The sequence below is a fragment of the Rana temporaria genome, chromosome 12, assembly GCF_905171775.1.
Source record: "Rana temporaria chromosome 12, aRanTem1.1, whole genome shotgun sequence".
Classification (NCBI taxonomy): domain Eukaryota; kingdom Metazoa; phylum Chordata; class Amphibia; order Anura; family Ranidae; genus Rana; species Rana temporaria.
Genome location: NC_053500.1, coordinates 145,123,327 through 145,151,173, shown reverse-complemented (window position 1 = coordinate 145,151,173; position 27,847 = coordinate 145,123,327). Strand labels below are relative to the sequence as shown.

General features: G+C 49.5%; 1 protein-coding gene across 6 annotated transcripts; it reads left to right on the top strand.

Moving 5' to 3' along the window:
* The first annotated feature begins 205 nt into the window (after positions 1-205).
* Positions 206-27,617, top strand: TEKT3 (tektin 3). Of its 6 annotated transcripts, none has more exons than XM_040331098.1 (9): positions 206-329; positions 827-905; positions 7,645-8,259; positions 15,529-15,612; positions 18,312-18,382; positions 19,123-19,266; positions 21,322-21,544; positions 23,266-23,420; positions 27,192-27,617. In XM_040331098.1, exons 3-9 carry the CDS (start codon positions 7,681-7,683, stop codon positions 27,406-27,408), a joined length of 1,473 nt encoding a protein of 490 aa, XP_040187032.1. In that variant the 5' UTR covers positions 206-329; positions 827-905; positions 7,645-7,680; the 3' UTR covers positions 27,409-27,617. The 6 variants fall into 6 exon arrangements, with proteins under 6 accessions (XP_040187032.1, XP_040187033.1, XP_040187030.1 ...); XM_040331099.1 differs by having other exon boundaries at positions 824-905; XM_040331096.1 differs by lacking the exon at positions 827-905.
* The last annotated feature ends 230 nt before the right edge of the window (positions 27,618-27,847 follow it).

The following is a 27,847-nucleotide window of genomic DNA, read 5'->3' as shown; positions in this document are numbered from 1 at the left end:
GGGATTGGATGCTTGTTATGATCAGTCCCCCCCCCGGGGCCCCTCCATGTGTTCTCTAACTCTGGTCGCTAGGGACATGTGCGTCCATGGCAACCCAACTCAGATGCGCTCTCGACCCCGCCCAGCCTCGGCCATCACTGGCTGGCTGTCAGTCACGACCCGCCCTCGTCTGGAAGGGCTGCCCGCTGATTGGTTGGGAGGAATGTCAGTCTCCGGGACTGAGAGAAGCCGCGGGAGGGCTGATGGCTGCAGACCGGGGAGATGATCAGAGCTGCTGAGAGCAGAAGGAGCATAGAGAGCGGCTCCAGATCCTGACTACCTACCTGCAGGTGAGTCCCACCTACCTGTCCTGACTACCTACCTGCAGGTGAGTCACCTACCTGTCCTGACTACGTACCAGCAGATGAGTCACCTACCTGTCCTGACTACCTCCCTGCAGATGAGTCCTACCTACCTGTCCTGACTACCTACTTGCAGATGAGTCCCACCTACATGTCCTGACTACCTACCTGCAATTGAGTCCTACCTACCTGTCCTGACTACCTACCTGCAAGTGAGTCCCATCTACCTGCAGGTGAGTCCCACCTCCCTCTCTTGAATATCTACCTGCAGATGAGTTCCATCTACCTGTCCTGACTACCTATCTGAGGGTGAGTCCCACTTACCTGTTCTGACTATCTACCTGCAGGAGAGCCCCCGTCCACCAGTTCTTACTATCTACAGTACCTGCAGAAGAACCCCACTTAACTGTCCTGACTACCTACCTGCATGTGAACCTCAACCTACCTGTCCTGACTACCTACCTTTCTTAATTACTTACCAGCAGATGAGCCTCACTTACCCGCCCTGCCAGCCTACCTGCAAGTGAGCCCCAACCCGCACCTGTCCTGACTACCTTCCTGCAGGTGAGCCCCAGCCCACCTGTTCTACTTACTTGAGGATCTCAAGTCCTAGCCTGCACCTACCTTTCCTGACTATTACCTGCAGGTGAGTCCTAGCCTCCACCTACCTGTCCTAGTTACATACCTGAGAGTGAGTCCTAGCCTTTCCTACTTGTCTTGGCTATCTACCCACAGCTGAGCCCCAACCGACCTGCCCTGGCTATCTACCTAAAGGGGGGTCCCAGCCTACCTATCCTAACTACCTACCTGTAGGTAAGTCTCACCCTACCTGTATTGACTACCTCCCTGCAGATGAGTCCCAGCCTGCACCTACCTAACCGAGGGTCAATCCCTCCTTTTCTGTCCTGACTACCTGGCAGGGGAGAGGTCCCATCCAACCTAACATTCCTCACTACCTACCTGCAGATGAGCCCCTTGTCCTGACTACCTACCTGCAGGTGAGCCCCTTGTCCTGAATACCTACCTGCAGGTGAGCCCCTTGTCCTGACTACCTACCTGCAGGTGAGCCCCTTGTCCTGACTACCTACCTGCAGGTGAGCCCCTTGTCCTGAATACCTACCTGCAGGTGAGCCCCTTGTCCTGACTACCTACCTGCAGGTGAGCCCCTTGTCCTGACTACCTACCTGCAGGTGAGCCCCTTGTCCTGACTACCTACCTGCATGTATATCCCCGCCTGCACCTACCTGTGCTGTCCGCCTATGTCTCCCTGCCACTGATACAGACCCGGGACCCAGAGAGGGCCAATCTGCAGACACAACCCATCTGTAATAGGCACAGGCAGGAGAGCGTCACCCAGAACATGCAACATGTCACGACCAATCATCAGGAGCCTCATGTCTGGAATATAGTGGCCCTGGAAATGTATAAATGGCCCCTGTGTGCGTCCCTCTGAGTCCCAGAGTGTCCTACAGAGAATATTTCTATAGGATGGTTCATAAAGTAACAAAACTTTTTATCCTTACATCCATCCATCGACCGATCTATAGAGATGAGCAAAACTGAGAGTCTTCACTAAATAGCCCCAAAAAAATGGGCCCCCCTCTTCAACCTCATAAATGTTAATATTTTCTGCAGAACAGTCAATAGAAAGCAAAAAAACTAAACAAAAAAGTAAAATGTATACAAATAATCTGATTAGGACACAAAAATACAAAACATCACTACAATAAAAACCAATATTCTCTCTCCCCCCCCTCTCTCTCTCTCTCCCCCTCTATCTCTATCTCTCCCCTCTCTCTTTCTCTCTCTCTCTCCCCCCCCCTCTCTCTTTCTCTCTCTCTCTCTCTCCTCTCTCTCTCCCCCCTCTCTCTATTTCCTTCCTTCATCTCCCCCTCTCTCTCACCCCCCTTCATCTCCCCCCTCTCTCTCTCCCCCTTCATCCCCCCCTCTCTCTCTCTCTCTCTCTCTCTCTCTCTCTCTCTCTCTCTCTCTCTTTCCACTTCATCTTTCTCTTTCCCCTCCCCCTCTCTCTCCCACCTCTTCCTCTCTCTCCCTCCCCCCTCTCTCATCTCCCCCTCCTCCCTCTCATCTCCCCCTTCCTCTCTCTCCCCCCTCTCTCCCCTCTCTCTCCCCCCTCTCTCCCCTCTCTCTCTCTCTCTCTCTCTCCCCCTTCCTCTCTCTCCCCCCCTCTCTCTCTCTCTGCCCTCTCTCTCTCTCTCTCTCTCTCTCTCTCTCTCTCTATCTCTCTCTCTCTCTCTCCCCCCTTCCTCTCTCTCCCCCCTTCCTCTCTCTCTCCCCTCTCTCTCTCCCCTCTCTCTCTCCCCCCCTTCATCTCCTCTCTCTCTCTCTCTCTCTCTCTCTCTCTCTCTCTCTCTCTCTCCCCCTTCATCTTCTCTCTCTCTCTCTCTCTCCCCCTTCATCTCCTCTCTCTCTCTCTCTCTCTCTCCCCTCCCCCTCTCTCTCTCCCCTTCATCTCTCTCTCCCCCCTCTCTCTCTTTCCCCTCCCCCTCTCTCTCTCTCCTTCATCTCTCTCTCCCCCCTCTCTCTCTCTTTACCTCCCCTTCTCTCTCTCTCTCCTTCATCTCTCTCTCCCCCCTCTCTCTCTCTCTCTTTACCTCCCCTTCTCTCTCTCTCCCCTTCATCTCTCTCTCCCCCCTCTCTCTCTTCCCCCCCCCTCACTCTCTCCCCTCTCTCTCTCTCTTTACCTCCCCCTCTCTCTCTCCCCTTCATCTCTCTCTCCCCCCTCTCTCTCTTTCTCCTCCCCCTCTCTCTCCCCCACCTCTTCCCCCCTCTCTCTCTCTCTCTCTCTCTCCCTCTCTCCATCCCCCCTCTCATCTCCCCCCTCTCTCTCTCCATCCCCCTCTCATCTCCCCCTCCCCTTTCTCTCTCCCCCCCTCTCTCTCTCTCTCCCCTCTCTCTTCTTCATTTCTCTCTCTCTCTCCTTTTAATATTGTTTCAATAGAGTGTAAGCTCTTCTGGCAATTTGGTTTCTTGGGTGCATGCATGCTTTATCATAGAAATGATTGGCTGACCAACGTCCAACCCCCAGGTCTATGGGTCAGGTCGCTTTGCCTACCTACACACCGCACACTGTAATACCTCAGGTGCCATGGTAACCAATCAGACAACTGCTTTGATCCTCCTGTCAGCCATAGAAAAGCCTGATTGGTTGGTATGGGCTGCAAACTTAAAACATAAACATGTCATGTCTGGGAGGTTAAGAATGACTTAAAGGGTTAATCCTTCCAAACCTGAAACTTCAGATTATGGGGGATCAGGGTTCCTCCAGAGGTTGTTGGGGGTTCCTCCAGAGGTTGTTGGGGGTTCCTCCAGAGGTTGTTGGGGGTTCCTCCAGGGGTTGTTGGGGGTTCCTCCAGAGGTTGTTGGGGTTCCTCCAGAGGTTGTTGGGGGTTCCTCGAGCAATGATAAGTTCCCACTGACACCATTGCTCTTTTAAGCGATCTGTAAGGGGTAATTCTTCTTGGATGGCTTTTAGGGGGTGCAACTGAGATCTGCAGCACCCCACTAGCCCTAGCAATGAGCCTGTCACGGGGCCCCCGTGTAAAAAAGCACCACAAAATGCATATTAATGTGCATGTGGAACTGCAGAATTCAGGGCACGTGATGCAGTGGCATCACTATGAGGGTGCGGGGGGTGCAGAATGCACCCGGTTGACACCCGCCAGTGGGGGTGACATCAGGGGCGGACTGACCATTTGGGCACTGCCCGAGGGCTTGCAGCCAGTAGGGGACCCCATGACAGGCTCATTGCTGGAGCTAGTGGGGTGCTGCAGATCTCAGTTGTGCCCCCTAAAAGCCATACACACCCCCCTTCCGCCTCCATTAAGGATATAGGTAAAAGGAACATGGTGGTGGCAGCATCATGTGGTGGGGATGCTTTTCTTCAGCAGGGACAGGGAAGCTGGTCAGAGTTGATGGGAAGATGGATGGAGACAAATACAGGACAATCTTAGAAGAAAACCTGTTAAGGGGTACTACAAAGTATTGACTGCGGGGGGCGCCATACAAATGCCCCCCCCCCTTCACATATTTTTATCATTTACCATTTTCCTTCCACTTCACAATTATGTGACACTTTGTGTCTCTCATATAAAATCCCAATAAAATACATTTACGTTTTTGGTTGTAACATGAGAAAATGTGGGGAATTTCAAGGGGTATGAATACTTTTTCAAGGCACTGTATATAGAGGGGTATGAATACTTTTTCAAGGCGCTGTATATAGAGGGGTATGAATACTTTTTCAAGGCGCTGTATATAGAGGGGTATGAATACTTTTTCAAGGCACTGTATATAGAGGGGTATGAATACTTTTTCAAGGCACTGTATATAGCGGCATATAAGTGTATAGCGTGCCAAAAAATAAATGCACAGATGTCTTCCAAGTCGCACCTGAAGTCGCACGATTTCAAAGCCGCAGTCAATGAGAACGAGGGCCAAGACTTGGATCGCTTGCCCCGTTCCCGGCTTCGTATTTGTTAGTGTAGCAAATAAACATCTACAGAGAAAAACAAACAAAAAACAAACAAACGGCGTCTATATTTGTGCGCAGGGAGCGCGCAGATCCCCGTGGGTGGCCGCTGAATCTGGAGGGAGAAGGTAACCCGATAGGAGGAATGCGATCTCCTATTATTTCACAGCCGCGCACAATTAATAAGCGCTGACACTGGATTTATCGGCGGGTAATTGCAGCTATCGCTTTCCGGCGGGGACGTCGCTCTTCCAGCCTATTATGGGCTGAGAAACCCGTCAGCTCACAAGGCGATTCGCCTCTGTCGCAGTAGAAGCGCTCGCTGTATCCGCCGGGTTTTGTTTCACGTCCTTTTCTAATCACTTGAACCCATTCATGGCCGCCCCAGATCACCCGGACATTGCTAGGCTGGAAGATGATTGGTTGGCCCAACCCAAATTCATTCATAGTGGAGAAAAACAAAATGAAAACTTTAAATGGATACATTTTATCACCTTCACACTCCGCTTGAAAATACGCCCCTTTTACAGGCGTTTGGCGTAGCACCTCCATGTTAGCCTATGTGTCCTATGCACATAGGCCCAGATTCACAAAGCACTTACGCCGACGTATAACACGTTACGTCCGACGTAAGTGCGTATGTGTGCGCCAGACCCACAAACTAATATGCGCCTAAAAACAGGCTACACCCCGCCGACGTAGCTTGCGCACGCCGGCGTAGGGCGGGCGCACATTTAGGCTGGGTGCATGGTGGCGCTCCCATTGATTAGCCATTCAAACATGCAAATGAGGGAAATACGGCGATTCACGAACGTGCGTGTGCCCAGCACATGCTACGCGAGATGCGCGTAAGTTGTACGTCCGGCGTAAAGTTATTCCCCATAAAGGAGGTGCAACCCAGTAACCGACACGCACAGGTCTGCACCAGGGAACACAAGCCGGCGTATTGTGCATTGGACGTGTGTCTGGCTGGGCGTAGGCGTACGCAGTGATCCGGCGTAGCTTAGGCAGTTGTGCCGGCGTGGTTGTGAGCATGCACATGGGGGTGCTGTGCTTGCGTCCACGTCACGGCGCATGCGCAGCTTGTGATACGTACCTGTCTGGCGCTCGGCCCATCATTTGCATGGGTTCACGCCCACTTCCACCTACGCCGACGTGCGCCTTCAAAACCCACGCCACGCTGGCGCAGCATTGGGAGCACTGGCTTGCTGAATGCCATGCTTGCCTCTCCGCGCTACGTTGGCGTAGCGTACGGTGTTTGCCCTACGGCGGCGTAATGTGCGCCTTGCTCTCTGTGAATCTGGGCCTTTGTATTTTTATTATTATTATTATTATTAATAAATTATAGGTTTTGGAATTTCCTTTGAAATTTGGCGGTTTGTGAATGTAAGGAATAGGAATTGAAGAAAGAAGGTCTATGGCAATGGGCGGGGCTTAGCTTAGTGTGAAGGCACTTGAAGCAGTTGGAGAGAACAATTCATGTACAATTGGAGGTTTTTATTGCTTGCACAGTCATTGGCTCATAAGCCGGCCATACATGGATCAAAGTTCGACTGGTTCTGCAGGGAGAGGCCGAATCTCAAACCATCTATAGGCAGGTTGGTTGCAGAGGCGTTGCTAGGGGGGTGTGTTCCGCACCCGGGTGACACCCGCTAGAGGGGTCACACCATCCCGTTTTTTTTTTTTTAGCTGACATGCCCTGTGCAATCCCAGCCTGCCCTGTACCACCCCAGCCTGCCCTGTATCACCCAGCCTGCCCTGTACCACCCCAAACAGCCTTATACCACCCCAGCCTGCCCTGTACCACCCCAGCCTGCCCTGTACCACCCCAGCCTGCTCTGTGCCACCCTAGCCTGCCCTGTACCACCCCAGCCTGCCCTGTACCACCCAAGCCTGCCCTGTACCACCCCAAACAGCCTTATACCACCCCAGCTTGCCCTGTACCCCCCAAACAGCTCTGTACCACCCCAGCCTGCCCTGTACCACCCAGGCTGCCCTGTGCCACCACAGCCTGCCCTGTACCACCCCAGCCTGCCCTGTACCACCCCAAACTTTCCCGTGCCCTCCTAACTTGCCCTGTACCACCCCAATCTGCCCTATGCCACCATAACTTGCCCTATACCACCCCAACCTGCCCAATGCCACCCTAACTTGCCCTGTACCACCCCAACCTTTTCCATGCTATCCCAACTTGCCCTATGCCACCCTAACTTGCACTATACCACCCCAACCTGCCCTATGCAACCCTAACTTGCCCTATACCACCCCAAACTACCCTATATCACCCCAACATGCCCTATACCACCTTAACCTGTCCTATACCACCCCACTACACCAACCTGCCACTATACCACTCTATACTACCCTAACCTGCCACTATACTGCCCTATACTATCATTTACAGGGGCTGGTTTGGGGTGCGCCCCGTGCCCGTGCGCTGCTTGGTGCTGGGCAGCCTAGACAGAGAGGGGGTGACACCATGTTTTACCGCACCGGGTGACACCAACCCTAGTGATGCCACTGGTTGGTTGTACAGAAGTCAAAGTCTCAATTGACTTCTGTACAACCAGCCTGATTTTTTTTACTCGATCATTACCTAGTGGTCCATTCATCCCATTGACTACCATCACTGCTTGTCCTTGGCCACTTACACATTCTTAGACACCCTTTCATTGTTTTTTTATTTTTTAGGTTTGTACCTCCATATAGTTGGTTCAGTGTATCTACAGCTTATAGGGTATCTGGTGTTACTACCATTTATGATAACTCAGCATAATGTTTAAGCAGCCCTGTTTTCTCTTCTACCTTCAGACTACAGACAACGGTGGTGACTCCACTCCATCCACCATGGAGATCCTGGGCTCAACGCTGACGTCTACCTATGCCCGACCTCGGCCAATTCCTACCAACTTTCTGCCAGCCATATCCACAATGGCGTCAAGCTACAAGAACCGCTTTCCCCACTATACCCTAAGCCATAGTTTGAGTCTACCATGGAGGCCCAGCACCTACTACAAAGTTGCCTCAACCACCCCGACATTGTCTCCCCTGTCCAAGAGCGCTCCTGGACTCAGTCCAGCTCATATTCTACCCTACGCCTCCAACAGGACTGCGCTTTTCACTAGGTACTCCCCCGACGACTGGTACAAGTCCAACGAGAGCAATTACAGGGATTCGGAGTCTTCCAGGCGCAGTGCTGAGAGGCTTCGGGTGGACACCAGCCGCCTCATTCAAGAGAAAGATCAGAAGACCAGAAGGATTCAGACCGACACCAGCAAAGATTTGGGAGAGCGGGTCAATGATATTGCCTTCTGGAAGTCCGAGATCGTTCACGAAATCGACGAGATGATCGGTGAGACGAATGCTCTGTCAGATGTCAAGAGGCGCTTGGAGAGGGCACTTGCAGAAACAGAAGGACCTCTACAGGTAAGAAAATGTGTTGGGTTCTCAGGCAATGTATACAGTGGACTGATGTTCGTTTATGAAAATTTTGGATGGTTAGAACGTTTCTATCAACTTCTAATGAAATACTGTTTACTTCACTTAGTTAACGAGCTGTATATTGGTAATGACAGATTTCCATGTACTATTCAAATTGTACCATAGTGCTTCAATGATTGATAGGCGTGGCAGTGGCGTCGCTAGGGGGTGGCTATTGGGGCTATAGCCCAGAGTGTCTTACCAGGTGGGTACAGTATGTCACGGTCAGGAATGCAGGGGACAGGGGTGGACTGAGCCATGGTAGCAGTGGCTCCACTCCCGCCTCCACCTGACTCTACTCTTGGGCACTGGTTTCTAGAGCCCTCTAGTGTCTAGCAACCAGTGACATCACGGCCACAACTCACTTTCTGCCTAGCATTTGAAGAGGAGGAGGATTCCCCTTCCTCCTTTCTGCACTAGGGGAAGGCTCTCTGGGGACCCTGATGTAAGGGGGAGGCTCTCTGGGTACCCTGATGTAAGGGGGAGGCTTTCTGGGGACCCTGATGTATGGGGAGGTCCTCTGGGGGCCCTGATGTAAGGGGAGGCTCTCTGGGGACCCTGATTTAAGGGGAGGCTCTCTGGGGACCCTGATGTAAGGGGAGGCTCTCTGGGGACTGTGATGTAAAGGGAGGCTCTCTGGGGACCCTGATGTAAGGGGAGGCTCTCTGGGGACTCTGATGTAAGGGGAGGCTCTCTGGGGACTCTGATGTAAGGGGAGGCTCTCTGGGGACTCTGATGTAAGGGGAGGCTCTCTGGGGACTCTGATGTAAGGGGAGGCTCTCTGGGGACCCTTATGCAAGATGACATCAGCGCCGAGTGGTAGGTGGAAGAAGAAAACCGCACAGGCACATGACCCCATTCGCCCAATCACATGGGCAGCCGGAGGCTAAAAATGGCGGCTGGAGCGCTGGCCACGGGGACACAGGAAATAAAAAGTATGTGGGACAGAGCCAGGATTTCGCCCCCTAAAATGTTGCGCCCGGGGCCACGGCCCCCTTGCACCCCCCCACGCTACGCCACTGCCCAGCCCCATCCAGAGCCTTCCAACATTTCAATACATATTTTGCATTCCCGCCCTTTCATTGTGTGAGTATAAACTTTTTTATTTTTCACTGTTGGGGAATGGAGGTGTGGGAAGAATTTCCTGGGTCTTGGTCTCAATAAGGTTGAGAAACCCGAATCTAACCCAAGAGCAATCTTTGCCTATATCGAGCTGTCTGTGACCTTCCTTGACCTGATCTTCTGAGGTCCTGGAGGAGAAACGATTTTGTCTGAGATTATTATCAGTGTCCAAGTGTTTTCCTTGTATCTGAGTGTCCCGTGAGAGCTTTTGAAGTGCCATTGTCACCTAATCCATTGGCAAACACGGCTCGGGCTGGAATATTAGGTGGATCTCGTGAACAGTCGGCAGGACTCAGACAAACACCGAGCGCAGTCAATTGTTGACACAGCGGTAATCCCCGGGTAGTTGCTGAGGGACCGGCAGTACAACAGAGACACAATGACCTACTAATTGTCTTTATGAAGTCACACAGGTGTGTTTAGGTTCATCGCTCTTCACCGGAGGAGGTTGTCGTGGAGGAGGTTGTCGTGGAGGAATGCTGCCGGTAGACATGAGGTGCTATCTGGCCAGGTGATGGCCTTGTGTCAATGACTGACCCCTTTACTTGAGATAAGGACGGCAGTGTCCCCTCATTTTCTCCTCCCATCTCTATTCACATGAACGTCATCACAAGTCTTGGATATTACTTGTGGGGCCGGTGCTACCACTAGGCAAACTAGGCAGCCGCCTAGGGCACCCAGCCACTGGTGTTCCTACTCTCTTCTCTCTGCAGCAAGCAACTAAGTCTCAGCATCAGCAGGCAGCCGCCACTCTGTTCGCACATAGAGTCAGAGGCGCAGCGGTGACAGAGTAATGCATGAATGGAGTTGCAAACACACAGGGCCACCATCAGGGGGGTACAGGCATTACATCTATAGGGGCCTGATGGTCCCCAGGGGCCCGGCTGGCCCCCCTCCTGTTTTTTTTTTATTTATTTTTCTTTTGCATTACACCTGTAAGGGGCCCGATGGTCCCCAGGGCCCCATACAGGCCTGGCTGGCCCCCTCCTGTTTTTGTTTTTTGCATTACACCTGTAAGGGGCCCGATGGTCCCCAGGGCCCCTTACAGGCCTGGCTGCCCCCCCTCCTGTTTTTGTTTTTTGCATTACACCTGTAAGGGGCCCAATGGTCCCCAGGGCCCCTTACAGGCCCAGCTGGCCCCCTTCCCATTTATTTTTATTTTTTTTTATTATTATTTTTTGCATTACACCTGTAAGGGGCCCAATGGTCCCCAGGGCCCCTTACAGGCCCGGCCGGCCCCCTCCCGTTTTTTTTTTTTATTTACTTATTTTTTGCATTACACCTCCAGGGGGGCCCTGTCTAAATCTGTGTAAGGGGCCCCAACATTTGTGATGGCTGCCCTGCAAACACACCTCAAGGCACCCCCCGTGTTTCATAATAGCACAACGGGAACTCTCGGTGTAAAAGAAGTCCGTTTTCTAAATGAACACTCTTCCCGTAATGCAACGCACATTAACTTTGTGACTTGCTACAGTCCGATCATTGGAAAAAGAGAAGAGACTGGGAAAATGCTCCCTCCTGCCTGCAGCAGACTGGTGGCAAAGTCCCTGCACGTGCACCGTACAGAAAGTGAAAGCGTAAACAGAGTGTTATAATAAAAAATGATGCAGTCCTATTTTACACACATTATTATTATTTTTAGTTCTGCATAGAAAAGAAATATAGAAGATCGCAGAAAAAAAAAAAAGTTAAGAATTTTCCTTCTTTTGCTTCTGTGTAAAAAAAAAAAATTCAGCAGCATCCGAATTCTTCCAAACCTCAACGAGGGGCCCCGGGCCCCGTATGACCCCAGAGACAGACCCCTGTCAGGGATTACAGACGGGGAACAGATGGTGCAACCTGTCGGTTCTCACCACATTCCCACCATCTAGGGTGAAGGTTCCCCCCCCCCCGCAGCTGTTCAGGGACCACCAGTCCCAGCATGCTTTGCTGGACACGCTACATAGTTGGCATCACTAACATAGCAGGTTTTTCTTTCCCTGACTCCCCTTTTTATGACTTGTTGAGTCTACCAGCAGATCAGCGACTTTCTATTTCCCGTCTTTTATTTGTTGATTTATACCTTCTCCCCCCCCCCCCCCCAAAGAATATATAACCTGTCGCTTCCAGCCTCATGCCACCCACGTAATGCCTATGTGTGGGGCGGCACAGAGGTTGGGCTTTAACACCAACGTTCCCCGTGCTGAGGGCGCCCTCGCTGCTTGGGACGGCGTTGTCATAGACCACTCTCAGCCTGTCGTTTTTAACGGGAGACTCCCGATCATGTGACCATATGACAGCCTATCACAGTGGTCGTGTGTTTGAGAAGTCCGTCCTGCCCCCCCCCCCCCCCCGGGCATTAAGACCCACTTAGAGATACATCGTTGTTGGGTGGGGAGATTTAAAAAGTGTTAGCTGGAGTTGGGCTTTAATTTGTTCATCTCTTATAGCAGCTCCCATTGATTAGCCATTCAAACATGCAAATGAGGGAAATACGGCGATTCACGAACGTGCGTGTGCCCGGCGCATGCTACGCGAGATGCGCGTAAGTTGTACGTCCGGCGTAAAGTTATTCCCCATAAAGGAGGTGCAACCCGGCAACAGACATGCTCAGGTCTGCACCAGGGAACACAAGCCGGGGTATTGTGCGTTGGACGTGTGTCTGGCTGGGCGTACGTTACGTTCACGGCGTACGCAGTGATCCGGCGTAGCTCAGGCAGTTGTGCTGGCGTGGTTGTGAGCAGGCGCATGGGGGGGGGTGCTGTCGTCACGGAGCATGCGCAGTTCGTGATACGTATCTGTCTGGCGCTCGGCCCATCATTTGCATGGGGTCACGCCTCATTTGCATGGGTTCACGCCCACTTCCACCTACGCCGATGTACGCCTTCAAAACCCGCACCGTTGGGAGCACTGGCTTGCTAATTGCAGTGCTTGCCTCTCTGCGCTGCGTTGGCGTAGCGTACATTGTTTGCCCTACGGCGGCGTAATGTGCGCCCTACTCTCTGTGAATCTGGGCCCATGTGTCATTTCTTCAGTGTTGTCACATGAAAAGATTTACACAAATGTGCCTGAGGGGTGTACTTACTTTTGTGAGGTGCTGTGTGTGTGTATATAAGTGAGTTTGGGGACACACTCTGTACCTCAGACCCCCCGGGAGTCTTTGTAGCAAACAAGGTATCCAGGACCTTCTATAGAACGCACGGCGGGCCCTGCGCAGAACAATGGACGGGGACGTATAGACGGCCGTTGCTACAAACATTGTGACAATGTCCTCCTGAGGAATGGCCGGCTATAGAATAAAACACTGGCCCCGGGCGGGACAACGATACTTTGTATCACACAAAACATTAGCTGGCCCTTCGCAGGCGAGGGGGGTGTGCGCCAAACACTGAACATTCCATAAACCGCAGAGAGAACATTCCATCACAGACAATGGAACATTCCCAACCAGCCTCTTATAGGAGGACGAAGAGGAGTCAAGTGACCTGATAACGCCGAGGTGAGAGCCGCCACCTATGAAGAGCGTTCCAGAGCGCTCTTCATCCAAAGGGGACCTGTCATTACCACACGGGGCAAACCATGAATACAGTTCATTAGCAGCCAGAAACATCATGACGGCGTGATTGATTTTAGAGCATGGATAAAGATTGATGATTAGATTGGAAGCTCTTGGGGCAGATTCCTTTCCTCCATATTGACTCGTATGTGTTCTACTGAAATGGCCAATCCGCTTAGATCTAGTGGTGGATGTTGGAGAGTTAAACCTACTGACAGTCTCTTCCAGTTCCCACCATCCCTGTGCCGAGTTCCCGGGTCTGTACACCCGCTGTGCCCATTATGAGGGGTTCCCACCGTTCCCTGTGCTGAGTTCCCGGGTCTGTACACCCGCTGTGCCCCATTATGAGGGGTTCCCACCATCCCTGTGCTGAGTTCCCGGGTCTGTACACCCGCTGTGCCCATTATGAGGGGTTCCCACCATCCCTGTGCTGAGTTCCTGGGTCTGTACACCTGCTGTGCCCATTATGAGGGGTTCCCCCCATCCCTGTGCTGAGTTCCCAGGTCTGTACACCCACTGTGCCCATTATGAGGGGTTCCCACCATCCCTGTGCTGAGTTCCCGAGTCTGTACACCCGTTGTGCCCATTATGAGGGGTTCCCACCATCCCTGTGCTGAGTTCCCGGGTCTGTACACCCCCTGTGCCCATTATGAGGGGTTCTCACCATCCCTGTGCTGAGTTCCCGGGTCTGTACACCCGCTGTGCCCATTATGAGGGGTTCTCACCATCCCTGTGCTGAGTTCCCGGGTCTGTACACCCGCTGTGCCCCATTATGAGGGGTTCCCACCATCCCTGTGCTGAGTTCCCGGGTCTGTACACCCGCTGTGCCCATTATGAGGGGTTCCCACCATCCCTGTGCTGAGTTCCCGGGTCTGTACACCCGCTGTGCCCATTATGAGGGGCTCCCACCATCCCTGTACTGAGTTCCCGGGTCTGTACACCCGCTGTGCCCATTATGAGGGGTTCCCACCATCCCTGTGCTGAGTTCCCGGGTCTGTACCCCCCGCTGTGCCCATTATGAGGGGTTCCCACCATCCCTGTGCTGAGTTCCCGGGTCTGTACCCCCCGCTGTGCCCATTATGAGGGGTTCCCACCATCCCTGTGCCGAGTTCCCGGGTCTGTACACCCGCTGTGCCCATTATGAGGGGTTCCCACCATCCCTGTGCTGAGTTCCCGGGTCTGTACCCCCCGCTGTGCCCATTATGAGGGGTTCCCACCATCCCTGTGCTGAGTTCCCGGGTCTGTACACCCGCTGTGCCCATTATGAGGGGTTCCCACCGTTCCCTGTGCTGAGTTCCCGGGTCTGTACACCCGCTGTGCCCATTATGAGGGGTTCCCACCATCCCTGTGCTGAGTTCCCGGGTCTGTGCCCATTATGAGGGGTTCCCACCATCCCTGTGCTGAGTTCCCGGGTCTGTACACCCGCTGTGCCCCATTATGAGGGGTTCCCACCAACCCTGTGCTGAGTTCCCAGGTCTGTACACCCGCTGTGCCCATTATGAGGGGTTCCCACCATCCCTGTGCTGAGTTCCTGGGTCTGTACACCTGCTGTGCCCATTATGAGGGGTTCCCCCCATCCCTGTGCTGAGTTCCCAGGTCTGTACACCCACTGTGCCCATTATGAGGGGTTCCCACCATCCCTGTGCTGAGTTCCCGGGTCTGTACACCCCCTGTGCCCATTATGAGGGGTTCTCACCATCCCTGTGCTGAGTTCCCGGGTCTGTACACCCGCTGTGCCCATTATGAGGGGTTCTCACCATCCCTGTGCTGAGTTCCCGGGTCTGTACACCCGCTGTGCCCATTATGAGGGGTTCCCACCATCCCTGTGCTGAGTTCCCGGGTCTGTACACCCGCTGTGCCCATTATGAGGGGTTCCCACCATCCCTGTGCTGAGTTCCCGGGTCTGTACCCCCCGCTGTGCCCATTATGAGGGGTCCCCACCATCCCTGTGCTGAGTTCCCGGGTCTGTACACCCGCTGTGCCCATTATGAGGGGTTCCCACCATCCCTGTGCTGAGTTCCCGGGTCTGTACACCCGCTGTGCCCATTATGAGGGGTTCCCACCATCCCTGTGCTGAGTTCCCGGGTCTGTACACCCGCTGTGCCCCATTATGAGGGGTTCCCACCATCCCTGTGCTGAGTTCCCGGGTCTGTACACCCGCTGTGCCCCATTATGAGGGGTTCCCACCATCCCTGTGCTGAGTTCCCGGGTCTGTACACCCACTGTGCCCCATTATGAGGGGTTCCCACCATCCCTGTGCTGAGTTCCCGGGTCTGTACACCCGCTGTGCCCATTATGAGGGGTTCCCACCATCCCTGCTGGGCTTTTATTTATTTCATGTAATAGAGAATATAACAGGAGGAGCCGGAACAGAGTTGGGAATCATAGTGGGGGGTCTCCGTACCGGAGTATCAAAAATGTATAACAATTGACTATCTATCTCTCTATCTACCTATCTATTATTTATAATCACGTCCATCTTTGTATTTGTCTGGTTTTGCGCTGTGCTGTGTTTTGTCTCATAATTGGTCTACTAATTCTTGTGCTTTGCCTGGCAGGTGGCTCAGGAGTGTCTGTATCACCGGGAGAAGAGGATGTCCATAGATCTGGTGCACGACGATGTGGAGAAGCAGCTCCTGCAGGTGAGATGAGGGTTCTCCTACAGAAAAGAGTGCAAGCTCCCCGAATCAGTAAGGGACACGGGATGAAAAAAAAAAAAAACTTGGCACATAATGGAGGAACAAGCAAGTTAGATTAGATTAGGTGCTGTTGACAATGAAATATTTCCCATACAGGTTTATGCATTTTGCGGCCAAAAGTTGATGGCCATCCGACCATGACACCTATAGGAGATTGTTATCCGACCATGACACCTATAGGAGATTGTTATCCGACCATGACCCCTATAGGAGATTGTTATCTGACCATGACACCTATAGGAGATTGTTATCCGACCATGACCCCTATAGGAGATTGTTATCCGACCATGACCCCTATAGGAGATTGTTATCCGACCATGACACCTATAGGAGATTGTTATCCGACCATGACACCTATAGGAGATTGTTATCCGACCATGACACCTATAGGAGATTGTTATCCGACCATGACACCTATAGGAGATTGTTATCCGACCATGACCCCTATAGGAGATTGTTATCCGACCATGACACCTATAGGAGATTGTTATCCGACCATGACACCTATAGGAGATTGTTATCCGACCATGACACCTATAGGAGATTGTTATCCAACCATGACCCCTATAGGAGATTGTTATCTGACCATGACACCTATAGGAGATTGTTATCCGACCATGACCCCTATAGGAGATTGTTATCCGACCATGACACCTATAGGAGATTGTTATCTGACCATGACACCTATAGGAGATTGTTATCCGACCATGACACCTATAGGAGATTGTTATCTGACCATGACCCCTATAGGAGATTGTTATCCAACCATGACCCCTATAGGAGATTGTTATCTGACCATGACACCTATAGGAGATTGTTATCTGACCATGACCCCTATAGGAGATTGTTATCCGACCATGACACCTATAGGAGATTGTTATCTGACCATGACACCTATAGGAGATTGTTATCCGACCATGACCCCTATAGGAGATTGTTATCTGACCATGACACCTATAGGAGATTGTTATCCGACCATGACACCTATAGGAGATCGTTATCCGACCATGACACCTATAGGAGATTGTTATCCGACCATGACACCTATAGGAGATTGTTATCCGACCATGACACCTATAGGAGATTGTTATCTGACCATGACACCTATAGGAGATTGTTATCCGACCATGACACCTATAGGAGATTGTTATCCGACCATGACACCTATAGGAGATTGTTATCTGACCATGACACCTATAGGAGATTGTTATCCGACCATGACCCCTATAGGAGATTGTTATCTGACCATGACACCTATAGGAGATTGTTATCCGACCATGACACCTATAGGAGATTGTTATCCGACCATGACCCCTATAGGAGATTGTTATCTGACCATGACACCTATAGGAGATTGTTATCCGACCATGACACCTATAGGAGATTGTTATCCGACCATGACACCTATAGGAGATTGTTGGACATCCTGTTCCAAAACCATGGCTGATATATACAGGAGATGGTCAGAGACTGCGGACAAAGTACATATACATTTCACCCCCATACACCCAGATACATTACACCCCCATACACCCAGATACATTACACCCCCATACACCCAGATACATTACACCCCCATACACCCAGATACATTACACCCCCATACACCCAGATACATTACACCCCCCATACACCCTGATACATTACACCCCCATACACCCAGATACATTACACCCCCATACACCCAGATACATTACACCCCCATACACCCAGATACATTACACCCCCCATACACCCTGATACATTACACCCCCATACACCCAGATACATTACACCCCCATACACCCAGATACATTACACCCCCATACACCCAGATACATTACACCCCCCATAGACCCAGATACATTACACCCCCCATACACCCATACACACATATTACACCCAGATACATTACACCCCCCATACACACACAATCATTAGTATGGAGAACTCCCCTCCAATCAATTGCAAGCTTCAGGTGACATTAGAGAGAATTAAATGGATTACTAACCCCAGAAAAGGCTCCAACAACTGCTGCACATGCCAAGCAGCTCAGATGAGGCTGGGGCCCCATGCAGTGGGTGTTCTTGGGGCCCCTATCTAGATGGGAGCGCTGGGCCTCTCACACATGCCTAGGCAGAGCACACACAGCCGAGGAGAGAAGATAAATCATTGACTCCCAGCCCTGGGACATGCAGTGCGGCACCCCCGATTGATATGCACACTTGCCTATAGGTAGCATCAGTCCTTCCAGGGGGGGGCACTTGACCCCCCTTGCCCCTACCTGCAGACGCCAATGCTTCAGTCCTAATATTCTAAGCCCATCATGGACTTTTGAGGTGCCCCAGAAGAAAGTCACATAGATACAAAATCGAAATAATAATACCATTCTATTAATATAAATGTTAAAATCTAGACATAAAACCAACAACAAATACATAAAGAAGACAAAAATGCTTGAATGGCAACTCCACTCCATGCAGTCCTGTCAATGAGTAGGAAACAACATGGTGGTCAGAATCTACCATCTCGGGTCATTCTAATAAAAGTATATGAGAAAAATGGCTCAGTGGTGTCACCAGAGAATTTCGTTTTTTTTTTTTTTTTTTTGCCTTCTTGAGGTCATCAGCGTCATTTATTATGTTGGTATTTGTATTAAATAGGAAGGTGATTGCATCAAGTCTTGCCAGGAGAGAATGAGGAGACACCTGGACAGGACTGCGGCACAGCTTGCGTAAGACCCGTAACCTCTACAACCCTTGCATGTGTGTATATGTGTATTGGGGGTGGGCAGAGTCAGGATTATCTACAAGGCAACCTATTTAGGAGCTTGGAGCCCATTGGCTGTCCAAGGGCCCCGGGTACAACCTTCATTATCCTGCAGTAAATGAGGGGGATAGTCAATTGGTCAATGCTGTCCACCTCTCCTTTTAGGCAGTTGGTATCTGATGGTGCCACGCTGGTACCGGCAATGAATGGCCCGGGTTCTTTGGCCCCTTTGTGATTTTTATTCATCTAATTTAAAGGGATGAGGGGGTCCAAAGCTGATCCCATGCTGAAGGCTCTAGAGTTCAGATTGGAATCATCCAAGTAATGCTTTTACATTTCTTTCTGTATGTCGGTCATTCCCCAACCTAACCACTCTTATCATAAAGTAGTTCCTATGCTTGGCAATAATAATCAATTTCTTCCCTCTATCTACATCAAGCTTCATTTCTTCTGAGATTCCTGACTTCTGGGCCCAGAAGTTCTGATATGGTCTGTAGTAAACATTGCTATGCACTGTAAAAGTCTAACAACAGACATAAAATGTTCAGTTAGGCAGATCTCTGGTTTTTCAGGTACTGTACACTGATGTGACCTCTGCATGCACATTTCCCATCACTCACCCATCAAATTGTATTTATCCCACCTATGAGTACTTGGAGTTTTGGAACTTGATCTACGATCTTAAGATCTCATCTGTGTCTACAGTTCGAATAGGGCAGCTCAACACGAACTGGAGAGGGACATCAGTGACAAGCAATCGGCCTTCCGCATCGATGACAAATGTCAGAATCTACGGAATACCTCTGACGGCATTGGATACTACCGAGGCGTGGAACGGATCGATGCAACGTATGTGAAAATCCTCTGTCTGTGGACTGTTTAGGGGTGTCTGCAAGTTCTTCAACATCTCCAGTCTTTGTGTCCCCCAACATCTCCTCCAGTCTTTGTGTCCCCCAACATCTCCTTGTCTTTGTGTCCCTCAACATCTCCAGTCTTTGTGTCCCCCAACATCTCCTTGTCTTTGTGTCCCTCAACATCTCCAGTCTTTGTGTCCCCCAACATCTCCAGTCTTTGTGTCCCCCAACATCTCCAGTCTTTGTGTCCCTCAACATCTCCAGTCTTTGTGTCCCTCAACATCTCCTCCAGTCTTTGTGTCCCTCAACATCTCCTTGTCTTTGTGTCCCTCAACATCTCCAGTCTTTGTGTCCCTCAACATCTCCTTGTCTTTGTGTCCCTCAACATCTCCAGTCTTTGTGTCCCCCAACATCTCCAGTCTTTGTGTCCCTCAACATCTCCAGTCTTTGTGTCCCTCAACATCTCCAGTCTTTGTGTCCCTCAACATCTCCAGTCTTTGTGTCCCCCAACATCTCCAGTCTTTGTGTTCCTCAACATCTCCAGTCTTTGTGTCCCCCAACATCTCCAGTCGTTGTGTCCCCCAACATCTCCAGTCGTTGTGTCCCCCAACATCTCCAGTCGTTGTGTCCCCCAACATCTCCAGTCGTTGTGTCCCCCAACATCTCCAGTCGTTGTGTCCCCCAACATCTCCAGTCGTTGTGTCCCCCAACATCTCCAGTCGTTGTGTCCCCCAACATCTCAAGTCGTTGTGTCCCCCAACATCTCCAGTCGTTGTGTCCCCCAACATCTCCAGTCTTTGTGTCCCTCAACATCTCCAGTCGTTGTGTCCCCCAACATCTCCAGTCGTTGTGTCCCCCAACATCTTCAGTCTTTGTGTCCCTCAACATCTCCAGTCTTTGTGTCCCCCAACATCTCCAGTCTTTGTGTCCCCCAACATCTCCAGTCTTTGTGTCCCCCAACATCTCCAGTCTTTGTGTCCCCCAACATCTCCAGTCTTTGTGTCCCCCAACATCTCCTCCAGTATTTGTGTCCCCCAACATCTCCAGTCTTTGTGTCCCCCAACATCTTCAGTCTTTGTGTCCCTCAACATCTCCAGTCTTTGTGTCCCTCAACATCTCTTTGTCTTTGTGTCCCCCAACATCTCCTTGTCTTAGTGTTACTCAGCATCTCCTTGTCTTGGTGTCCCTCAACATCTCCTTGTCTTTGTGTCCCCCAACATCTCCTTGTCTTGGTGTTCTCAGCATCTCCTTGTCTTGGTGTTCTCAGCATCTCCTTGTCTTGGTGTTCTCAGCATCCCCTTGTCTTGGTGTTCTCAGCATCTCCTTGTCTTGGTGTTCTCAGCATCTCCTTGTCTTGGTGTTCTCAGCATCTCCTTGTCTTGGTGTTACTCAGCATCTCCTTGTCTTGGTGTTCTCAGCATCTCCTTGTCTTAGTGTTACTCAGCATCTCCTTGTCTTGGTGTCCCCCAACATCTCCTTGTCATGGTGTTCTCAGCATCTCCTTGTCATGGTGTTCTCAGCATCTCCTTGTCTTGGTGTCCCTCAGCATCTCCTTGTCTTGGTGTTCTCAGCATCTCCTTGTCTTTGTGTCCCCCAACATCTCCTTGTCATGGTGTTCTCAGCATCTCCTTGTCATGGTGTTCTCAGCATCTTCTTGTCTTGGTGTTCTCAGCATCTCCTTGTCTTGGTGTTCTCAGCATCTCCTTGTCTTGGTGTTCTCAGCATCTCCTTGTCTTGGTGTTCTCAGCATCTCCTTGTCTTGGTGTTCTCAGCATCTCCTTGTCTTGGTGTTCTCAGCATCTCCTTGTCTTTGTGTTCTCAGCATCCCCTTGTCTTGGTGTTCTCGGCATCTCCTTGTCTTGGTGTTCTCAGCATCTCCTTGTCTTGGTGTTCTCGGCATCTCCTTGTCTTGGTGTTCTCAGCATCTCCTTGTCTTTGTGTTCTCAGCATTTACTTGTTTTCATGTTCTCAGCATCTCCTTGATTTTGTGCATCTCGGGATCTCTTTGTTTTTCTGTCCCTCAGCATCTCCTGTCTTTTATATCTTTCAGCATTTCTGTTCCTGAAACTTGGGCCAAATTCTCAGATGACAACATCTTGAGGTCCCAGAGCGAGAGAGCCGCCTCTGCCAAGCTCCGAGAGGATGTCGAGACTTTACTAAATGTCACTTCCAATGAGATGTGGAACCAGTTCAACCGCGTGAACGTCATGTTCACCAACCGGATCTCTGAGTCTGCGGATGCCAAGAACAAGCTCCAGAGTCACCTGGCAAAGGTACAGAGTTGGGCTCGTGTTGGGTTATGAAGTGCTTGGAGGCAGATTATCTACAGACATTGATGGCCAAGAGACAGCCCAATATTCACAAGCAATGCTCCCCATGTTAGAAAATCTCCCTTTGAGAAAAGGTCAAACCTTTCTTTTTTATGGAAAGACTGAAGGATCGAAAGCCTTGCATGTTTAGTTGTTTTAAAATGCAGACCGTGGGGTGTGCAAGGGCTTGAGAAAGTCTGGGAAACGTCTTCCTGCCCATTGCTTTCAGGAAGATCTCTGTCTTTGATCACACCACATAGAATGTTGTGACAGGAGTGTACATGTCTGGTGGGGGGGGGGGGTGCATTTGCCTGTTCATTCCTAGGAAGCACAATGATGAGAAGAGGGTAATGGAGAGTAGTAGGAAGATAGACCAAGATCCTTCTGTAGCACAGAGTATTTCAGGAGAGGAGAGTTCTAGAGGAAGGAGCAGAGTCCTCCAGCAGAGTATATCAGTAGAGGAGAGTTATAGAGGAAGGAGCAGAGTCCTCCAGCAGAGTATTTCAAGAGAGGAGAGTTATAGAGGAAGGAGCAGAGTCCTCCAGCAGAGTATATCAGGAGATGAGAGTTATAGAGGAAGGAGCAGAGTCCTCCAGCAGAGTATATCAGGAGAGGAGAGTTATAGAGGAAGGAGCAGAGTCCTCCAGCAGAGTATATCAGGAGAGGAGAGTTATAGAGGAAGGAGCAGAGTCCTCCAGCAGAGTATATCAGGAGAGGAGAGTTATAGATGGAGGAGCAGAGTCCTCCAGCAATGCAGAGTATATCAGGAGAGGAGAGTTATAGAGGAAGGAGCAGAGTCCTCCAGCAGAGTATATCAGGAGAGGAGAGTTATAGAGGAAGGAGCAGAGTCCTCCAGCAGAGTATTTCAGGAGAGGAGAGTTATAGAGGAAGGAGCAGAGTCCTCCAGCAGAGTATATCAGGAGAGGAGAGTTCTGGAGGAAGGAGCAGAGTCCTCCAGAAGAGCAGAGTAGTGGGGGATGGTTTTACGGAACGATTCCATTTTGATGAACTGTACATAATGTACCTTTTTATTGTTTGTATTACTGAGAGTTCTGTTTATTTAGGTGGAGGTGTTTCTTCGTATTACCATGGGATTTGATACAGGATGTTACTGTATCTATAGAGGAGGATTGTAAAATAAAATCCAAAGAACAGCAAAAAAGTGGAAAAGTAAAAATGTACATAAAACCTCCTTGGGGTTTGAAAGTAAATTCATACAGAGGTGGGAGCCTCCTTTAGATGACGTCCTCCTCTATAGAATAGTGTCATTTATACAAGAGAGCAGCAGACATAAAAGTTCTGGGGCCGCGGCCAGGCCGACGAGGAAATGGAATCTTCGGAACGTCCGCTCAGAATCTGAGTTCGTGCCGCACGGCAATCCACAATGTTTCTCGGTTACTCCACGCGAATATTAATGCATTTGTACGCCTTGACAAGCCGCCACTTTAGAGCCGGAGCTGAAAGAATAGACGCGATTCTTCCTAAACCATAGAGAAGCGCCTTCTATCACATGGGCACCGTGGCCAACTGGGAAAAAATGGGACTTATGTAAGAAATTCTCGCATTCCTCAACTGCCATTGGCCGGTATTTGTAGCTTGAATCTTGGAATTCTTCATTCCCTCAATTTTCATAACTTTCAAGACAAATATTTACAAGTTTTTATGACTCTTTTTTCTTTTTTTAGACTCTCCAGGAGATCTTTCAGACAGAGATGACGATTGAAGCCATCAAAAGGGCCATCAGGGACAAAATGGCTCCGATGAGAGTGGCCCAAACACGTCTGGATGAACGCACACGGCGCCCCAACGTGGAGCTGTGCCGAGACACTGCGCAGAGACGGTAACTGCTACCAACACAATTAGCCCAACTTAACCACTTCCATACCAGGCACTTACGCACCTTCCCGCCCAAGCCAATTTTCAGCTTTCAGCACTGTCGCACTTTGAATGGCAATTGCGCGGTCGTGCGATGTGGCTCCCAAACAAAATTGGCGTCCTTTTTTCCCCACAAATAGAGCTTTCTTTTGGTGGTATTTGATCACCTCTGCGATTTTTTTTTTTTTTTTTTTTTTTTGCGCAACAACTAAAAAAAGACAGAAAATGTTGAAAAAAAAATATGTTTTAAACAATCAGCGCGAACCCCCCCTGTCAGGAGAGCCGCCGATCGGCTCTCCTCTACTCGCGTCTATCAGACGCGAGTGAGAAAGAGCCATCAACGGCTCTTCCTGTTTACATCGTGATCAGCAGTGATTGGACACGGCTGATCACGTGGTAAAGAGCCTCAGCCGGAGGCTCTTTACCGAGATCGGAGATGCAGGGTGTCAGACTGACACCCCGCCTCACCGATCGCTGCGCGCCCCGAAATCCTGCAGGACGTCCATGGACGTCCAGTCAGGATTTCAAAACCACTTCCCGGACGTAAATCGGCTATAGGCCGGGCGGGAAGTGGTTAAAGGGGTTGTAAAGGAATTTTTTTTTTTTTTCTAAATATCTTCCTTTACCTTAGTGCCGTCCTCCTTCACTTACCTCATCCTTCCATTTTGCTTTTAAATGTCCTTATTTCTTCTGAGAAATTCTCACTTCCTGTTCTTCTGTCTGTAACTCCACACAGTAATGCGAGGCTTTCTCCCTGGGGTGGAGTGTCGTGCTCGCCCCCTCCCTTGGACTACAGGAGAGTCAGGACGCCCACTAACACACATCTCCTTTCTCCATCTGCAACGTAGAGAGAGTCCTGACTCTCCCGTAGTCCAAGGGAGGGGGCGAGCACGACACTCCACACCAGGGAGAAAGCCTTGCATTACTGTGTGGAGTTACAGACAGAAGAACAGGAAGTGAGGATTTCTCAGAAGAAATAAGGACATTTAAAAGCAAAATGGAAGGATGAGGTAAGTGAAGGAGGACTGCACTAAGGGAAAGGAAGATATTTAGGGGGAAAAAAAATTACCTTTACAACCCCTTTAAGCTAAATCATTTTTTTTAGATAGGAGAAAATTTGTTTACTCAACATCTATAAATGTCAGCGCCACATCCCCACTTAATATATAGCAATACGAAAGAAGTAGGAATTGTGATTTTAAAGGCATGAGATCACAACAATAAGATATATGAAGATATTTATTTAGAAAAAGTTTAAAATGACAGAATATATAAAAAAAAATCCATCCAGTAATACAATACAGTTTCATGAGTGTGCAATCTGAGAAATTCTCTCTACATGTTTCGCCAGGGTTAGTGGCTTCCTCAGGAGAATTTAATGTTGTCAGGCACTAACTACTGAAATAGAAAAGACAAAACAGAAATATAATTAAACAATACACAGGATACACAATTTTTGAAATTATACAAATTCATATATTTATTCATATAGTTAGCTGAGACCCGAATGACGGACTATGAAAGGATGAAAGATTACCGGTATCATAGGATTGATCTAAACACGGAGGAGAAATCATAAGGAGATCCCTATGTGATGGATCATCCGCTTAGATAGAGCGAGGGAAAGATTAGACCTTTTCTGAATTTTTATTGCCGTCTATGTTCTCTACTGAGACGATTTACCCTCATTCCCTGTAAAGATATTATTCCGAGGGGGGCACAGACAGGAACACATTGTGAGAAGAGAAGTTAGGAACTCTGACAATGATTTAAGACATATGTAAGGTCAGGGCCGGCCCTATGATGGGACCGGGTGGTACCATGGGTACCAGTCAGCACTTTTAGGGGGGCAGCATACTGATCCTGATCCATAGAGCCATGGCAGGTCCTCTTTATATTCCTTTTACATGTAAAGAGTCTCAACAGGTCCTCTATATACATATATAGAGTCATAACAGGTCCTCTTTATACTCCTATACATGTATAGAGCCATGACAGTTCCTCTTGATATTCCTTTACATGTAAAGAGTAATGACATGTCCTCTATATACATGTATAGAGCAATGACAGGTCCTCTTTATACTCCTTTATACATGTATAGAGCCAAGAACTCTTTATAGTCCTATATACATTTATAGAGCCACGACAGGTCCTCTTGATATTCCTTTACATGTAAAGAGTAATGACAGGTCCTCTATATACTCCTATATACATGTATAGAGCAATGACAGGTCCTCTTAATACTCCTTTATACATGTATAGAGCCATGACAGGTCCCCTTTATACTCCTATATACATGTATAGAGCAATGACAGGTCCTCTTTATATTCCTTTATACATGTATAGAGCCATGACAGGTCCTCTTTATACTTATATACATGTATAGAGCAATGACAGGTCCTCTTTATACTTATATACATGTATAGAGCAATGACAGGTCCTCTTTATACTCCTTTATACATGTATAGAGCCATGACAGGTCCCCTTTAGTTATCATGATATACAATAATGAATGTGGGGGCCTTTTGGTTGGCTTGATTTTTTTTCTGGGGGGGGGGGGCAGCATTTCATTCTTGGTCCCAGGCAGCACAATGTCTTGGGCCGGCACTGTGTAAGGTCAAAACTGTTATTTCTCTTATCGTCCATGGACGGACACAGCTCCTTAAATCTTGACAAGTGGGTTATGTTCCCTGTTTACAGGAGAGGACTTCCTCTCCTGTAAACAGGGAACATAACCCACTTGTCAAGATTTAAGGAGCTGTGTCCGTCCATGGACTCAGAGAAAAGGGTTTTACGGTGAGTACAAAAAATCCTATTTTTATTAGTTTTGGATAGAGTGGAGAATGGTCATTCTTCTCTAATTGGTAATCATTCATACATTGTAACAGGTCTACATTATTATTGCCTTTCTGCCAGTGAGTTGGTATTCTTGAGACCCCAATGTCTAGACCGGCCTTTCTCAACCTTTTCAACATTGGAAGACACTTGAAATAACTTTCCTGGCCGAAGGAACCCCTGCTAATAATTACCGTATTTATCGGCGTATAACGCGCACTTTTTTCCCCATAAAATCAGTGGGAAATCGTGGGTGTTTTTGGTGCGTCGGAATTGCATACAGGCGATCGGAATTTCCTCCAAGAACTTTTCTTGTCGGAAAATTTGAGAAACAGCTTTAAAAAATTCCTATTTAGCCTACACAAGATTGGAACTTCCGACCAAAAGCTCACATCGGACTTTTCTTGACGGAATTTCCGATCGTGTGTACGCGGCATTACATTTGTGGCCATTGGGAAGAATCCCACCCCACGGATCTCCAAAAGATCATTGGCTTCAGTGGTTTTGCATCTAAAAAAGCAGAAGTTGCTCTTTGCCCAAGGAACCCCTAGCGACCTCTGGAGGAACCCTAGGGTTCCACAGAGCTCTGGTTGAGAGAGACTGGTCTAGACCCATGATTATGCAGGCCACATATTACCAACCACTCATGCCTACCTTCCACACAGGCAGACAGGGAAGTTTCACCACAAAGGCAGGTCCGAGACTGGGGGGGGGGGGCAGGGCGTTATATTGAGAGGGGCGCCATTGCTGACAATAAGAGCAACATTACTACTCCCTGTAGATCCGGGAGAAGGTGTATTGGCATCCCCCTCCAAGGAACTGCCCAATCTTGCACCATCTAGTAAAGTGTTCCATGTTCCCGATCTTTTGCCCCATAACCTTTCTTTGATCCCCTTTGCAGTCTTGTTCACGAGGTCCAAGAAATCGACGACACCATTCAGGTGTTGCAGCAACGCCTCCGAGATGCTGAAGACACCCTACAGATGCTGGTTCATACCAAGGCCAACCTTGAACATAACCTATCCATCAAAGCCAACTCCCTCTTCATCGATCAGGAGAAATGTATGGGAATGAGGAAGAGCTTCCCCAGCACCCCTCGCCTGGTCGGGTACACATAGGTGCCCACCAATCCGCCATGCGCTGGTTTGTTTTGCGATATGTGGTGGCGTGCACAGGAGAGGTGATCGGAAATCCTAGATTTTTTTGCTAATCCCTCACGTGGTTTGTTGGTTTAGCATTGTCTGGTTTGATGCACATGACAATTCAGAATGCTTTATGCCTATAAGATCCTTATGAATAAATAAATTGTACTTTTTACAAAAGTAAATGGATACATTTTACTGATTATGTTACATCAAAAAAAAAACTACATGCATACAAGGTGCTGTGTATGTGATTGTTACGTTGTGTAAAGCTTTTGTATGGTATTGCGGTGGGCACAACAGCCAAGCGCACTGGAGGGGCTGGTCTGGTGCCCATTAAGGCTCCACGAAAGGCAGCCAGAAACAGGTGGTGCAAGGTCACCACTAAAGCCCAATTTTACCCAATGTTTTAAAG